The sequence below is a fragment of the Leptodactylus fuscus genome, chromosome 2 (assembly GCF_031893055.1).
Source record: "Leptodactylus fuscus isolate aLepFus1 chromosome 2, aLepFus1.hap2, whole genome shotgun sequence".
Lineage (NCBI taxonomy): Eukaryota > Metazoa > Chordata > Amphibia > Anura > Leptodactylidae > Leptodactylus > Leptodactylus fuscus.
In genome coordinates, this window is record NC_134266.1 from 46,030,596 (window position 1) to 46,048,802 (window position 18,207).

The 18,207-nt window shown below is 43.5% G+C and overlaps 1 protein-coding gene across 4 annotated transcripts in view; it reads right to left on the reverse strand.

Moving 5' to 3' along the window:
- The window catches only part of AP1S2 (adaptor related protein complex 1 subunit sigma 2), an 80,375-nt gene that overhangs the window by 21,374 nt on the left and 40,794 nt on the right, over positions 1–18,207 (reverse strand). Inside the window, exon 5 of one of the 4 annotated variants that reach the window (XM_075263693.1) lies at positions 13,821–13,889. The exons of 2 other annotated variants lie outside the window; for them this stretch is intronic. In XM_075263693.1, coding sequence (XP_075119794.1) covers positions 13,845–13,889 — 45 coding nt within the window. In that variant the 3' untranslated portion in view covers positions 13,821–13,844. Of the gene's footprint in view, positions 1–6,570; positions 6,829–13,820; positions 13,890–18,207 lie in introns of those variants that run through there. One more of the 4 variants, XM_075263694.1, reaches the window with a different exon arrangement.

Here is an 18,207-nt window from a genome sequence, read left to right on the forward strand (position 1 = left end):
GGGTACTAGAACACACACCCATTCTCAGGATCGGTGGGGCCTCAGACACCCAATAATCAGAAATTTATTCTTTATCCTAAAGATGGAGGATAAGTCATTTTTGTGGCATACCCGCCTTAGGTTTCCTTTGAGCATGTTATATCTTGAAAAAGGGAAGGAATTGAAATACCAAGTACAGTAGAAAGTTATAGGATCAACTTATTGACCTGCAGGCAAGTGACTTTCTTCTGTTCATCCTGTTTTTATAGCAGAAGACGTTTATTGTGATAAGTAACATCCCAAGAGCTACGAGCGTGGTCTCAGGCCAAGCAAGTACTAAATTCTTGATAATGAACGCCACCCTTGACCCCTAGGGGGAAGGACTCCCCTTCCTTAGCTCCATTACAGCTGCTGCTTTTGGTCACCACGTGGCACATACATGATACTCGCCCTATTATGAGATTTTAATGGGGCTTATAGTGATTGTCCTGTCAATCAAAGAAGAGGGCGAAGCCTTGTGAAGGATTTACCAGTAAGACCCAGAGCACTTGCCAGGCCTAGGACCACCCCTGTAGCACTTGAGACATCTTCTGTATATTGCAATAAACTTTGTTTAACCTGCTTTCCAAAAACTATGAACAAAAAAACAAAACAAAAAAGTTATGTGCCCTGTGCGTGCCCCGCCAAGTGCTGTTAGGGGTCAGGTAGCCATATTTCATCTGACAGAATCTGAGCACTGTTAGGAATAGGGATAACAATGACGTACTTGTAATCCATGCTGTTTATCAACCACATGCTGACCCCCTCAGGCAAGGGTATTTTTGACAGCACAAATAATATACCCCAATGTTTTGCGCTTGTCAAAAATAACACAACCCCATAGGCCTCATTCACACGGGGCAAGGGGGGCGTATTTTGGTCCAGAATAGAACCAAAATACTCCTGCCGTGGCTTCCCACAGTCGTGACTTCCCACTCCGGAGTAGGCCCAGATGAATGGGCCTAGTCCAGAGTGTGCTGCTTCAAGGTGGATGCCGCAGCTGATTCAGCCGCGGAATCCGCCTGAAGAAAGGGCAGCTCACTTCTTTTTTTTGTGAGCGGGAACATGCCGCTATTGTGAGGGGCGGATTATGATGTGGAATCAGCACCAAAATCCGACCCCTCTTGCCCCGTGTGAACGAACCCTAAGAGTCGACAGGGTCCATCAGTGTCAGTGTGAATCATCTAGAAAAATTATCCATCAAAGAATCATGGATTCCATGAAAAAACAGGTGCCAGGAGCCTAGTGTGAATAGAGCCTAATGCTTGCTCTATTATAAGCAGAATATATTGTGAACACCTGAGCCAAATATTTTATCACCTCAATACACACAGCAGAAGAAAAGCAAATAAACACAGGCATAGAAACACGGTTTTATTTTGACACATGCCAACAAAAACTACACATGGGAGGTTCAGAGGAAGAAAATTCAAATAAAACATTTACAATAGAGTTCACCACGCAACGTAAAAGCAACAGGGGGCGCAGCTGAGCGCAAAGAATTCCCTGCTCTGAGATGAAGAAATATAATTGGTATTCGGAGGTGTATTATTTTTAGCTGGATTTGCTAGACATGGGGGTTACTTGTTCATCTCCTTTATGTCTTTATTCTGGGTTGTTACTTTCAGGGTGGGGGTAGACAATGTGGCTAGCGCTACACCTGCTGTGGCCAATGGCTGCATGGTAAAAACCTCATTTATTATGTGTTCGGAGGGCAGCTGGGGAGACCAGATCTCTCATTCCTCGGTCTCCCCCGCAGCCACTCATACTCTCACAGACATCACTGACTCTTCTCTTTGGAGAGCACAGGTCCATTTAGTAGAGCCGGTCATATGAGAGTAAGAGCGGCTGCAAGGGAGACAAAGGGATATGAGTCCTGGCCTCCCCCGCTGCCCTCTACACATGTAATAAGCAGGGTAATAAAGCGTAACCAGTGCATTCCCAGCTTTCTTATTTCCCATATAAGCCCTGTAAGCCAGTAGGGTTGATGAAGAAGTCTACTTCTATTGGTTTTCTGCACCTATCTCAGCACATTTTCTTATAGTGACATATAAAGCAGTCACTTAGTCTTGGTTCTTACTCTGTGGCAGTGCCACCCCGAGGGCGCCTGCACTGTCCTCATTCTGTTCTTCTAATGTACAGCACCGTGTATGATCATAGCTTGGGGGTATTTGACATAATATATTTAGGGATATATTGCTTAGAAACACGGAGCTGCGCATTGAAATCCTATACGTTCAGCACTAGGGCGCTGTCCGCAGCAATTTTTTCCTTTAGTCAAATCGACCTAAAAAGCGTGAATTTTTGTCGTTTTTCTCTTCTTAACAGGAAAGACAAATTGCTCAAAATATCAATATACTCTAAAGAAACCAGTGCTAAAATAAATTCTTACTCTACGTTTTAACCCCCTACTATCCAGATTACAGCTGGCGCTCCATGCACGGTATCCTGATGTACAGTATATTCTGTAGCTAAGCTGTTTGGAAAGGACTAGACCTATTTGTTTTTTTGTTGCAATTGTGATCAATCTCTAATCTGTAAGGGAGCCCGTCAGCAAGTCTGATCCTCCAAACTGCTGACAGGCGAGGCTATTAGAGCAGGTTGCAGATCTCTGCTATAGCAGCAAAGGGAACCCTCACAGTCTGATGTACGACAACATCCTAAAACGAAAGGCCTTCTCCAGAGAAGTAACCCTTTAAACCCTCCAGTTATATAACATTATGCACAGCGATCTGCTCAGTAATGTGAAACATTTGCTATGTATTAATGTCACAGAGCGGAGCCCACTTTTCACCAAAAAAAATGACTCCTGGGTGTTTAAACATGACAAGTACACCTGCTAGACATCGGAGAAGAAAAAGCAATAACATGGTCTGCTTCACCGCATAAGAAAAAATGAACTCCTGTGCGTCACTTACATGGCTTACACCGGCGCTCGCTCGCTCGCAGGTATGGACCCTAATTTAATTTAGAGATTTATTGGTCTTGGTATGGAGAAGCAACACAGGGCTTATTAAACTAAATATGGAGAGCGAGTCGCTGGTAATGACTTCACATCATTAATCTCTGTTACCTGTCAAAGCTAAAATCTGGACTGCGCCCGTTCATACTAAGAGGATCCTGAGAGGTCGCTTTTAACCGTTTAAGGACCAAGACAATTTTGGCTTTAAATGTTTAGTTTACCCTCGCCTCCATTTGTAAAGTACATAAGGGAAAAAGAGATCCAGGTAAATGTATAACCCATCAGCTCCGTTCAGCATCTTCAGTGTGGACTGGAAGTCAGAGTTTCTACGTATTTCTAGGCATTCCTATGAGACGCAAAGCGTCAGAGTGCTGGTCAAGTGACATTTCAACGGAATGGAGAGAGGCTGATAATTCGGCAACGAGAAACACCAAGCAAGTGCTTTTTAGAGCCTTTTTTGTTCTTGCAGAAGTTTAAGAAGTTAATTTGGGGTACGCATAAGTTGATGCTTATTTACTATTGATCTTTGTGATAATTTTGCATATTAAAAGGGTTGTCCAGCCCCAAATTGAAATTTCATACTGATGACCGATCCACAGTATAGATCATCAGTATGTGATCTGTTGGGGTCACACCAGCACCCCACACAAATCAGATCTTCCGGCAGCTGGAAACTGCTAGTGGATGGGAAGCACGTGCAGCACTGCTCCAATTCAAGTGACAGGAACAGAACAGAAATCCCATCCACTCCATAGCGGAGTTTCAGGAAATTGCAGCATCGCTCCCATTACTGAAATAGGAGTAGTGCTGCACACAATCCCCATCCAGTAGCAATTTCCAGTATTTGGAGGCTGCTGGAACAGCTCATCTTTGCAGAGACCAGCTTTTGTACCCCTGCAGATTACAAACTGATGACCTACCCTGTTAATAGGGCATAAATATGGCTTATCAATTTGGGGCCAGATAATCCCTATGCCACCTGGTTGAGTACGCCACAGCAGGTTAACGGGTTAATGTGAGGATAGAAAACAGTGAACTGGAGAAACATCCTTGCTGTACAGAATAGGAGCTCCATCACACCCCAATTGTTAGCTTTGCAGAGTACAGCAGGGTGCTCCCCTCGTGTCGCTCCAGCTTTCTGTGACGTTATTGACTTCACTCTACTCCTCTTGCTTTTACACAGAGCAGAGCAGGGTCGGTCATGTGACTGAAGAGTTAGTGCATAAGCAGGGGAGACTGAGCACAGAAACCTCCGGACCCCCACTGCTGCACTCTTCTATCCCTTCCCGGATCATCTATAACCCCTTTAATAAAGGTGCCACAAGGTATATGATCAGAATTCTGCTGCATTTTAATGGGTCAATTTGCCCTAGTAAGTCCAGAGGCCTGGTATGACCGTGCGTCCACCGTGGATGTATGTGTCAGTATGCATCACGACGCAGGCCCAGCTCAAGAGACGTCTCTTCCATCATTGAAGATGGCCGACACCAGCAGGGAGTGCGCCGGAGCTCAGGAGAGGTAAGTAACATTGTTTTTTTTATGTTTGTACCCTTTCCTGGGTCTCCGATAATAATACTCTGTGGTCTGAAAAGACCCCAGAGCATAATTATTGTTCATGGGTGGTTCACTATGGGGCATAATACTATGGAACATAATGCTTTGTGCAGTGGCCACTATAGGGCATAATCCTGTGTTCAGGGACCACTATGGGAAATAATACTGTGTGTAGGGGCCACTATGGGGCATAATACTGTGTGCAGGGGCCACTATGGGGCATAATACTGTGTGCAGGGGCCACTATGGGGCATAATACTGTGTGCAGGGGCCACTATGGGGCATAATACTGTGTGCAGGGGCCACTATGGGGCATAATACTGTGTGCCGAAATGTGGTTTGTGTGTGCTTGCAGTGGAGGGGAAGGGGGGTTGGCCATGTCATATGTTTGTCTTGGGGCCCCACCATTCCTAGTAACGCCACTGAATCAGTATATATTGGTATCATATATAATAGACAAGCAATATTATGGACTTATCTCCTATCCACAGGATAGAGCAGGGATAGGGAACCTTTGGCTCTCCAGCTGCTGTGAAACTACAACTCCCAGCATGCTCCATTCACTTCCATAGGAGTTCCCAGAACAGCAGAGCCAGTATGCATGCTGGGAGTTGTAGTTTTGCAACAGCTGGAGAGCCGTACGTTCCCTACCCCTGGGATAGAGCATAAGTTGCAGATAGGTAGATGTTCTAGCAATGATCATGGGGGTGTTTTACTCCCTGTTCTGAATGGGACCACCAAAAATAGGTGAGCGCTGTAGTGTGGCTATCTCCAGTGGTCCCATCGAAATGAACGGAGCAAGGCTGGGGTAAATCTGATCACCACAAGGAGTAACACACCACTGTCCTTGAGGTGATCAGTTGGACCTCGATCGGAGATAAATTCCTAAATGGGAAATCCCTTTTATAGATCCATACAAATAACATTTAGTCCTTATGCATGCACTCTCTGTGTTACTGAGTAAATATGCTAAGTTTATTTTATTTTACTTACTCATATAGGATATTCACAGTGCTCTACAGATGTAGTGAAGTTGTTCCTCACAATCTAAATTGCCTATCCATTGGTATGTCTTTGTAGTGTGGGGGGGAACCAAAGTGTCTGGCAAGCCATGCAAACACAGGTGAACCCAGTGCTGCAAGGGAACCATCATTTATGAGGCTGTACTATAACTTTGGAGCTTTCATGTCCTCTTGCATATGCGGTTTTATATAATGCTAGAAAGCCAATGGTTTTCCGTTAGTTTCGGCACTGATCTCTGCCCACTGTCAGAAGGGCGTTCCTGGCAGTCTAGCTGAGCGTTAAGGAACGTGCCCCCTCTGACCATACAGGGCTATAGACGAGTACTGTCAGGAGGGGCGTCCTCACAGCCCAGCTAGACTATCAGGATGGCCCTTCTGACAGTGGGCAGAGATCGGTACCAAAACTAAAGGCGCCAATCTCTCCAGCCCCGGGGTGCCTAATGGGAAAGCCGACAGTGCACTGAATTCAGCACACTGTTGGCTTTCTAGCGGTATATAAAACAATGTGTGTAGGAGAACATGAAAGGTTTTCTTTAAAGCGAGGAAAAAAACAAAAAACATATTACCCACTTCATTGATCCCCCTGGGCTCTCATTCCCATGCTGTCTGGGTCCCTTGCCGTTTTCTTGCTTCCATGTTCCTTTTAATACACAGGAAGTGCCTGCTCGGCCAATCACAGTTCACAGCGGTGGTGATTGGCTGAGCAGATTTCCTGTAGGCCGCCAGTGGCCGGGGGACAAAGACCAGTGGGGAATCCAGGCAACATCACACCGCTTAGTGCAGAAGATTATGTATATCGCATGGTATATGCCTCTACTAGTAACACTGCAGTGATTTTAGTGGTGAATACAGTGCGGTGTACGACAACCAGTAAAGACTGACCGTAGTCATACAGATTTGTATGGTAGACTGAAATACACATGGGTGTGTGCACGAGTCCTAACACTTCAAACAATTGCACAACATCAGTAAAGGAAAGCATTGAACTATATTATAACTTATTATAACACTTTGTTTAAAGCAACAAGAGACAGACACGCAGTTATAATATTACAAGAACAGATGATGTGATACATGGAGCCGCTCAATAACAGATGAAATGAAGGCACAAAAAACACACAATATATAAAAATGATAAATACTGCTCTCAGCAAGATGGATGTTTTCACCGTTTCAAGGACGGGATGAAGCCCAGTGAAAGTCGTCTGATACTCTGCATGCAGGAGGAGCTGTCACTTAGTACACGGGCACATTAAAGTACTCATGGCGGGGCTACAAAAGAAACGCAGGTCCAAATGTGACATTGAGTGAAAGACTGCGCAGGGAGGAAATCACTGGGGTCTAAGAATCACTAGTGGCTCTCTATGATTGAGGAGAAAGGGTTAAGTTCATTTCACTGATTGAGGTTAATAGGTTTGATTGACAGGCAGGTATTAGGGCTTCAGAAACGCTCCCTTTCCCAACAGATTATAACTGGACATTGTGTATCTCTGGCCGCATGTATGGACGATACAGTATATAGAAACTAGATATGTGTGTGTATGTACATGCAATACACAAAGCACATTGCCTTTCTATGACTAACTACACCATCATTTACAAATGTAGCAGAGCTGAATTTGCACTGAATAAGTCTGGAACCAAAACAAATGGTGATCTCCATCGCAACACAGTTAAAGGGACGTTCACACGGCAGAAAATGAGAAATTCCTCTTCATTTTCCGCCGCAGTAATCGGCCGTGGCCTAGCCACGGATTTAGAGTTGGAATCTGTGGCAAATTCCTATGAACTTATTCTCAAAGTGGTTTTCCGTGTCCGAGATCCAAAAATACCAGACTGGTAGGGGGAGGACTCTTGGCACCCCTGCCAACCAGCTATTACAAGGGGGCTATTACAAGGGATGGTCTTTCAGAGAATACAACAGGGAAGGAAGGAAGAGGGGTAGTGGGATTTATTAAGACTGCCATTCTGTACGCTAGTCTTCATACATTCCCCCAGTGGCAACAACTGCACCTGAAGGCTCTGACCTAACACAAGATTTTGGACGAGTGCTGTAACTTCCTTACAGCCTAGCAAGCACAGTACCGGACATTATATAGTTGTATATAGTTGATATGGCAGTTCAGTCCCATCTACTTGATTGAAACTGAGCTACACAAAGGCCACAGACTGTCACCCGCCTGTCGGCACTTACTGCAGCAGCATTGCCATTTCATTCATTGATCTGTGGGGGTCCCAGGTGTCAGACCCCGACCAACCAGATTCCTCATTTGTTGGGTGATCAAATCTTTTAAGCCAAAAATGGGGGTTTGTAAGCCGTACCTCTCCCTGCGAAATGAACGCGTCCCCTATACAAGGCCTATTAAACAACAGCAATAGACTATTGGATATTATCAAATGCCACTGGCTGTGGGCCTGTTGTCAGCCCACGTAAAACCTTTAGGGATCAGTGGAGGTTCACGATCACAGGCTACTTCCCAAATGTGAAGGATGGTCCCCTCGGGGCTCATACTTACAGGAGGGCACACATATGGAAAGGCAGGAGAGACAACTTGTTGACTGTCTGCCCTGTATCCTCAGAGATTGGCAATGAGTTGGTAGCTACTAAGACACATTTTTTTTTCTTTAAAACCACAATCTATTCTATGATTCCATATAAAAAGCTGACTACAATGGAAGAAATAGCCAGCCGGGCTAGGAAGTCACATAATGCTGTGATATAGAATATTTATTCCGGTTTCCTACTAATGGCATTATATACTGTATATGGGAAATTAACTACAGAATCCGACAACATATGGCAATGAAAAATACATCTCAGAGTTGCCATCATTTATGTCAGAATGATATTGTGTACATCTGCTTTCTACTCCCGGGTCTCAGATAGCAGTGCTCATCCCATTACCATAATAATACAGCTGCTTGTGGAAAATGATCCGAGTCAGTGATAATGGCCGCTTTACCCGCTGCCTAATGTAACAGAAGAGGCATCATTAATTTAACCAGGAAGGAGCGGACTCTCAGACAATGCGCCTGCTATGGAGACGGCGAAGGAACGCGACCATCTATCTTCAGCGAGGTTTCTCCAAGGTTACCTTGCAATATACATGGGTATGCCACGCAGTCCTCTGCTCCACGAGAAGCCGGCTCACCATTGTTAGATGGGAAAATTACTACATCAATTTACTTAAATGCACAATAAAAATAATAATAGAAGTGAAGGAAATCGCATTCCCGCAGAATTCATCACCAACAGGAGTCAGCGCCGCGCTGCTAAGTCTAGTGCTGTAAAGCAGCCCCAGTGTGGTGCCGACCTATCCCTGCATATGCAATGTATAATAACCTTATATTACAGGAAGGTCACTCATTGTAAGAACTTCATGTGCTTTGTCCTATGTGCTGGAAGAATCGGCAAAGATTCCCACAGACAACCTTCCCAGAATATTGGAAGATTTTTAGCTGCAAAGGGGAGATCAACTCTGTATTAATGAAGGGATGGGTGAACTTCATGAGTTTCAACAAATATTTGTGAGACTCGGCCCTCCGATTTGTTTCCGGCTGAACTTATTCAGATACAAACCGTAAGTACTATTATTATTTCTCTGGGGTCTCTCAAGATACCAGAGTGTAATAACAATGACATTCATCTTTTCTGGCCTCTCCTGAGCATCCTTAGGGCGTCCAACAATCCCCTGGGATCTTCTTCAGGCCTCTTCCAGCCTAGGTTGTATTACATCAGCCAGAGGCTAGAAGACGATGCTGTGGGACCCTGGACGCCTAGGAGAGGTGAGGGAAGGGGAGTATAAGTGTTTGTTATTTCTTACACCTCCCCTTGGGCCTCCACTTATTATACTGTAGGGTCTGAGGACACCCCAGAGTATAAGTGTTTGGTGGGTGATGAACTCTCGAGAGTTTCGGTTGCAGGTAAACCCAAACGCTCGTGTTGAATGCGGTTCTTAATGACTCTTTTCTCCCATCCCAAATTAATGCCTATGGATACAGAATGGGAGTCTGGGTGGAATATGTTGGTGTCCCAATACTTTTCTCCATATAGTGTATATATGGTTATATTTGATTTAAATATTTATATTAAATATTTTAACGTGGAGTACCTGCAACCATGTCTAGTTTTTGTTTCTGCAGAGCTAATACTAAAAAGGCCTTGACGGTCCTTGTAAAGCTTCACCAAATGGTGCTGATAACAATGGGAAAGATAATGGGGATATAGTGACCAGACTCTGTGTATGTAAGTGGGGAATACGGGCAGTATGTAATGGCGGTATAAGGAACAGATTGTGCGAGAGGCAGGACTGAGGTCACATGGTAGCTTGTAACTATAGGTAGCAGAGAATTCTCCTATCCGTACAGCAACCCATGCCAGAAAAAAACAGGTCACATTGTGAAAGTCTGATAAGCACTGAGTAGACAACTATTCCTATTAAATGGATGGTCTTTCAGACAATACAACGGGGGGGGGGGATTTATTAAGACTAGTGTTTGGTACACTAGTCTTAAGACATTCCCCCACTGGCACCAACTGCGCCTGGATTATTATGAGGCTCTGACCTATTGATAACTCAGGTGCAGTCCTATGCAGCGGTATTAAAATCTAGGCCAGTTGAGTGTCGCTTACCAGAGAAGTCTGACAGCCGCTCATCCAAGCAGTAAAAATACATGCATGTCTATGGGGGAGTACCGAGACACAAACCTAAAGCAGCTGGTCAGCTTTATAGAAGTATGGAGATGATCTTGACCTTTATGTCTAATGTTCCTGGAATTATTTTGTACCACGTTTATACTTCTGCTGTATATTTAAAGGATTTAGAGCTTGGTACCTCAAAAGTAGAGAAAAAATGTGGCTGCTTTAGTACAGAAACAGCACCACAACAGATTGTGTCTATTATTTAAGGTCAGCCTAATTTATTTCAATAAAGTTGAGCTGCAATATCCGACACAATCCATGGACAGGTGTGGCGCTGTTTCTGAATGATACCAGCTATGTTTTCTAATTCCCTTTGATCAGTAGAGAATTCACACCTTCTTCATGAAAAGAAATTATACTCAAGGGGAAACATTCACTTAAAGGTACAAGTTTCTTTACAATAAGAGCCAAGTCACCAATACAGTTCCATGCGTCTTGGGCATACAACAATGAGGGAGCATCACTTTAAGGGAAAGAAAATTAGCAATAACAGATTTTTGCAGTCACCACTATATTTCTATAAGTGTTATAAGAGATCCTCATAGGAAATGTTACGCTATCTACTGTTAGATCACATCTGCAAGACCAGAGCACACACATTAAAGGAAAAATAAAAACACTGATTCACCATTAACACATTAAAATTGTAACAACTTGTCAGATGATTTCTGCTACCCTATCTGAAAGCAGGTTATCATAGAGGGAGAGAAACCGAGCTCTGTGATATATAGGTGTATATGATAGAGGAGAGAAGCTGAGCTCTGTGATATATAGGGTTATATGATAGAAGAGAGAAGCTGAGCTCTGTGATATACAGGGTTATATGATAGAGGAGAGAAGCTGAGCTCTGTGATATATAGTGTTATATGATAGAGGAGAGAAGCTGAGCAGTGTGATATATAGGATTATATGATAGAGGAGAGAAGCTGAGCTCTGTGATATATAGTGTTATATGATGGAGGAGAGAAGCTGAGCTCTGTGATATATAGGGTTATATAATAGAGGAGAGAAGCTGAGCCCTGTGATATATAGGGTTATATGATAGAGGAGAGAAGCTGAGCTCTGTGATACATAAGGTTATATGATAGAGGAGAGAAGCTGAGCTCTGTGATATATAGGTGTATATGATAGAGGAGAGAAGCTGAGCTCTGTGATATATAGGTGTATATGATAGAGGAGAGAAGCTGAGCTCTGTGATATATAGGGTTATATGATAGAGGAGAGAAGCTGAGCTCTGTGATATATAGGGTTATATGATAGAGGAGAGAAGCTGAGCTCTGTGATATATAGGGTTATATGATAGAGGGAGAGAAGCTGAGCTCTGTGATATATAGGGTTATATGATAGAGGAGAGAAGTTGAGCTCTGTGATATATAGGATTATATGATAGAGGAGAGAAGCTGAACTCTGTGATATATAGGATTATATGATAGAGGAGAGAAGCTGAGCTCTGTGATATATAGGGTTATGTGATAGAGGGAGAGACGCTAAGCTCTGTGATATATAGGGTTATATGATAGAGGAGAGAAGCTGAGCTCTGTGATATATAGGGTTATATGATAGAGGAGAGAAGCTGAGCTCTGTGATATATAGGGTTATATGATAGAGGGAGAGAAGCTGAGCTCTGTGATATATAGGGTTATATGATAGAGGAGAGAAGTTGAGCTCTGTGATATATAGGATTATATGATAGAGGAGAGAAGCTGAACTCTGTGATATATAGGATTATATGATAGAGGAGAGAAGCTGAGCTCTGTGATATATAGGGTTATATGATAGAGGGAGAGAAGCTGAGCTCTGTGATATATAGGGTTATATGATAGAGGAGAGAAGCTGACCTCTGTGATATATAGGGTTATATGATAGAGGAGAGAAGCTGAGCTCTGTGATATATAGGTGTATATGATAGAGGAGAGAAGCTGAGCTCTGTGATATATAGGGTTATATGATAGAGGAGAGAAGCTGAGCTCTGTGATATATAGGGTTATATGATAGAGGAGAGAAGCTGAGCTCTGTGATATATAGGGTTATATGGTAGAGGAGAGAAGCTGAGCTCTGTGATATATAGGATTATATGATAGAGGAGAGAAGCTGAGCTCTGTGATATATAGGGTTATATGGTAGAGGAGAGAAGCTGAGCTCTGTGATATATAGGGTTATATGGTAGAGGAGAGAAGCTGAGCTCTGTGATATATAGGATTATATGATAGAGGAGAGAAGCTGAGCTCTGTGATATATAGGGTTATGTGATAGAGGGAGAGACGCTAAGCTCTGTGATATATAGGTCTATATGATAGAGGGAGAGAAGCTGAGCTCTGTGATATATAGGGTTATATGATAGAGGAGAGAAGCTGAGCTCTGTGATATATAGGGTTATGTGATAGAGGGAGAGACGCTAAGCTCTGTGATATATAGGGTTATATGATAGAGGAGAGAAGCTGAGCTCTGTGATATATAGGGTTATATGACAGAGGAGAGAAGCTGAGCTCTGTGATATATAGGGTTATATGATAGAGGAGAGAAGCTGAGCTCTGTGATATATAGGGTTATATGATAGAGGAGAGAAGCTGAGCTCTGTGATATATAGGGTTATATGATAGAGGGAGAGAAGCTGAGCTCTGTGATATATAGGGTTATATGATAGAGGAGAGAAGTTGAGCTCTGTGATATATAGGATTATATGATAGAGGAGAGAAGCTGAACTCTGTGATATATAGGATTATATGATAGAGGAGAGAAGCTGAGCTCTGTGATATATAGGGTTATATGATAGAGGGAGAGAAGCTGAGCTCTGTGATATATAGGGTTATATGATAGAGGAGAGAAGCTGAGCTCTGTGATATATAGGGTTATATGGTAGAGGAGAGAAGCTGAGCTCTGTGATATATAGGATTATATGATAGAGGAGAGAAGCTGAGCTCTGTGATATATAGGGTTATGTGATAGAGGGAGAGACGCTAAGCTCTGTGATATATAGGTCTATATGATAGAGCAGGGGTAGGGAACCTTTGGCACTCCAGCTGCTGTGAAACTACAACTCCCAACATGTGTGTCTTCTATGGTAGTTCCAACAACAGCAGAGCAAGTATGCATGCTGGGAGTTGTAGTTTGACAAGAGCTGGAGTGCTGAAGGTTGCCTATCCCTGTGATAGAGGGAGAGAAGCTGAGCTCTCTGATATATAGGGTTATATGATATGGAGCAGAAGTAAAAAGCAGAATAAATCATGACAAGAAATAGAGCGAGCCCTGACAGGCTTCTGTGCACACACACTAAGCAGGACTCTCACCATCTCTCTCAGGTTCTGTCAGGATTTACTAGTTTACTTTATAAAAGAAATAAATAAAAGGTGCTGGTAAAAATCAATGTGTGGACAGGAATTAATGGCTGTTATAAATCCCACTCATCATACATCGCCATGCTAATAATTATTGGCCGTGAGCACAATACCGGCTACCTCCTTATACAAGATACAAGGTAAGTACTTCATGCATCAGTCCCTGCACCGCACCCAGGGTTACACGTGCAGCAGAACACCTAAGTGCATCGTTACCAGAAACCTACAGGGAGTCTCTGTGGTGGTCACTATCACATCATATCGTCTGAGTAACCTCCCCAGTCTTCATTCTGGCTCTACAAATATAAAACCGGATGTTGAAAAATCACGTTTAAGAGCAAAAAAACGGAAAATGACTGAAACATTCCATATAAGACGTCCCCAATATTTCAATATTTCTAATGAGTATAACAAGATTAAAGGGTCCATGCACTACAATCTGCAGGTACCATGTTATAGGGCAGGAGGGGATGAGCAGATTGCTGTATAGATTTATGGGATACACTCCTGTACAACCTGTCATTTATTCACTGGCAGCTCATTCTGGGTTAGGAGTCCAGTGGGCGGTCCTACTCACTTACTGACAGTCTCATTTGTATAAGAGCGTATATAGAGCTAGTTGTCAATCACTGAGTAGGACCGCCCACTAGGCACCGAACACCAGAATAAGCAAAGGTTTAAACAAAGTTATATTGAATATTTGCCACAAAACTATATATGTATCTGCTCAGCACCCCCTACTCTATAAGATGCTACCTGCACACTGGACATTTTGTAACATGACAGACTCCTTTAAATGAGGCTGAGCCGCAATACCAAACACTACCTGTGCACAGGTGTGGCACTCTATTTTCAAAGAAAGCAATCCTGGACAATCCCTTTAACACCAGATGCCCTCAATGATATCCTTGTCTGGCGTGTGTATGCTTTTTCAGCTAGAAATACCGGTAGTTCACCCCGTGTAACCCTAGTGTGGGTCCGACAGTGTACACAGAGACTAGTTTACTGCTGGATTGCACCGTCTATCTGTGGCTTATATGACGTTATGTCTGGTATTGTCGCATTCACTTTAATAAGGCTGAGATGCAATAGCAGACGCCGCTCACGGACAGTCGCGTGGTTTCTGGAAGAAAACAGATATGTTTTTCTAACCTCAAAGAACTCCCATAAGCCCCAATGTTTTCTTATGCTGCCAGTGTTGGTAGCAGCCTGATATGGAGTTCAATACCTATTGTTAGATCTTCACAATGCCTGAGTTAAGACATTCTCACAATCCTTAAGATAAGACGCAGTTAATTAGTTTGGGCTTTATTAAAGCAAAATATTAAATTTACTTGGGGTGAAGTCCTGGCAACCAGACACGCTGCAGAGCTGCTGACTCATATAGAACAAAGATCATGGAGGGAGAATGCTCTGCGGACCCTTAGGGGAAGTTCACATGGCGGACAATGTAGAGGAATTCATTTTCCGCCACTGTTTTCTGACCGCAGTCTACCCATGACGGGACAGTGATGCATGGCGGCGGCTGCTGCTGACTAGACCCAGATGAATGGGCCTAACAATTAGGGAGCTTTGAGCTGCGGCAAGATTGAGCAGGGTGCTTATTTTTTTCAACGTCCTGCTGGGATCTCTGGGCGAAATCTAACGCTGATTCGGGGGGCTGAATCCGCAGCAAATTCCTCCGTGTGAACTTACTATTAAAACTTCCCTTAGGGTTTAGGTGGGACTTAAGGCCCCTCACTGAGATCCCAAATAAGCATCACACTGACTTCAATGTTCCCCGTACACATTCTTAAGTTTGCAGAGCACAGCAGAGGGCTGGATGTCGCTTTCCTCTGGCTCTCTGCTATGTGACCAACTATGCTCTACTCCTGCTGCTTGTACTTGGAGTAGAGCAGGGTCACATCTATCTCCTATCGATCTATCTATCTATCTATCTATCTATCTATCTATCTATCTATCTATCTATCTATCTATCCAGTTGACTAGTACATTCTAAAACATTACTGTATATACTCGAGTATAAGCCAAATTTTTCAGCACAATTTTTGGCTATGACCAGCCACAATAGTAATGTATAGAATCTCCCATAAAATAGTGGGAAAAAAAAAAAAAAAAGCTTTAAAAAAATATATAATAAAAAAATAAAGTAAATGAAAGTTGTAAATCCCTCCTTTCCCTAGAATACATATAAAAGTAGAAAATGACTGTGAAACACAAACACATTTGGTATCCCTGTGTCTGAAAGTGCCCGGTCTACTGAATATAGGCGATCTGCAGTGCTCCTGTTCCGTCGGGAAGGGGTTAATAGGAGCACTGCAGATACCCTATATTCAGCCAGACTGAGTTCCAAGTGGGGGGAAAAAACTCAGTCCTCAAGCTCAGGGAAGGGGCAGACAGACAAACAAAACACCCCCTCCCCTTCCCCAGCAACTACTGCACCCAAAAACTCCGACCATTTTAATTTTTGAAGTTTTCGAGTAGCTGCTGCATTTCCCCCCCTCGGCTTATACTCGAGTCAATAAGTTCCCAGATCTTTGTGGTAAAATTAGGGGCCTCGGCTTATATTCGGGTCGGCTTATACTCGAGTATATACGGTATTTGCTAGTGCAGAATATAAAAGAAGGCAAAATGTGTGACTTGAAGGGTTCCCGTTTCTCGCCCCTTGTCTCTGGGGGTACTAAACATTAATTTACACCCTATTCAACACCTTACACTCTTCACACTATGTCATCATAAATATGTAAAAACAGAAAAACACACAGCTATGCCGATTTAAAAAAAAAAAAAAAAAAAAAAGCAAAAAACTTAGTAAAAATAAAACAGATAAATGACAATTATCAGATCACGCATGACGTGAACCACAGGACATGTAAAGTGCTATACGTGACGACAAGTAAAACGCATTGACAACAGTAACGTAAAGCAATGGCTTCTCTCTCCATACATTCTTTTGCGGACAATGTCCTCCAATCCTACAGAAAAGTGGTATTGGTGGCAGCGTGTGCATAATATGTCATTTACTGAATATAATGCTTGTAAATAGCAGCACGTACCGCCACTGATATGTATGCGCTAGGAGACGGCACATACTGCTCTGTCTCCTAGGCTGCCATATCCAGTATGGGGCCAGCGCTGGAGCATCACATTACATCCCACAACTTTGGCTCTTGTACTAGATACGGGAGCCTAGGAGACACAGCGGGATACTCGATCTCCTAATACATAGATGTCAGCAGCACACAGAAAGCAAACAATTGTTACGTACACCCCTACGCTGTCAATGCTTTCTAGGGTGTGGGGACAAGTCTCAGAAGCGGTTCCCTCGTCCAATTGGATTGTTTAGGATACTATGCAAGACACGATCAGAAGTGAGTAAAAATGCTGCAAAGTCAGGCAAATATTACAGGGGTTAGACCCCAACGATAATTCTAGGTCACATCTGTAGACATCAGTGCCCCATGCAAATGATGGAAGATAGGGATCATAACTCTAGTGCAATCCCAATCCTACATATCACTGTCTATGGGATCAATGTAACAGATCTAACTCCATTACAGGCTGCAAGACCACGTGTAGAGGTTATAGGGGTTGTCTGGAGACGGAAACTACCCACTGGGACCTCACAGACCACCATAACAGAGGTCCGGTGTCCCAGTGTGAATAGAGTAGTGGTCACATATGTGAACTCCATTTATAATGAGACTGACAAAAACAGATGAGCATTGTATTCAGCCATCTTTGAATAGAAGGACAAACCCTAGCACTGCCACGATCTTCAAATGAGGGACATGGGACCCTGCTTACATGATCAGTCCCAGAGGTCGGACCTCCAGCAATCAGGCACTTAAAGGTTTTTTTGGGTGTTTTTTGCTTATACCGATGACCTATCCACTGGTTAATTCATCAGAATACAATGAGATGAGGTCCGACACCCGGCCCTGTACTTAGCTGATCCAGCCACATCTCAGCATTGGAAGCCACTGCACTGGAGGGGGCCAAAAACAGCTCTGCTCCTATTCAGGTAATATGCGTAGAGCTGCGGTACCCCAAAATACTCCTATACGGAAGATGTGGCTGCATCTCTGTGGTTATTACTATTATTGCCTAGGAGCAGAGCTGCTTATGGCACCGTCCTATGCAGAGGCTTCAGCTGCTCGGTAAGTTGTCCAGGTGGACCTGTGGATAGGTCGTCAGTATAACAAAACACTGGGGGGGTTGGAAAATTCTTTTGAACACCTACCCTTAGGGGGCATTCACACGGAGGAAGTTGGCGCTGATTCTGGCACAATAACTCGCGGTAGAATCAGCGCTGAAAAAAAGACTCCCATTGACTTCAATTGGTTCCATTTTCCACGCGGAACCCATTGAAATCAATGGGAGACTTTTTTTCCCCATTGAGTTCAACGGGTTCCACGCGGAAAATGGAACCCCTTGAAGTCAATGGGAATCTTTTTTTCAGCGCTGATTCTACAGCGAGTTGCCAGAATCAGTGCCAACTTCCTCCGTGTGAATGCCCTCTTAGGAGGTAAGTATCCATGTTGGATTAAATTAAATTTGGATTAAATCAATTTAATGGTGATTCTCAATAGATACCTCTCAACTACATGTCCC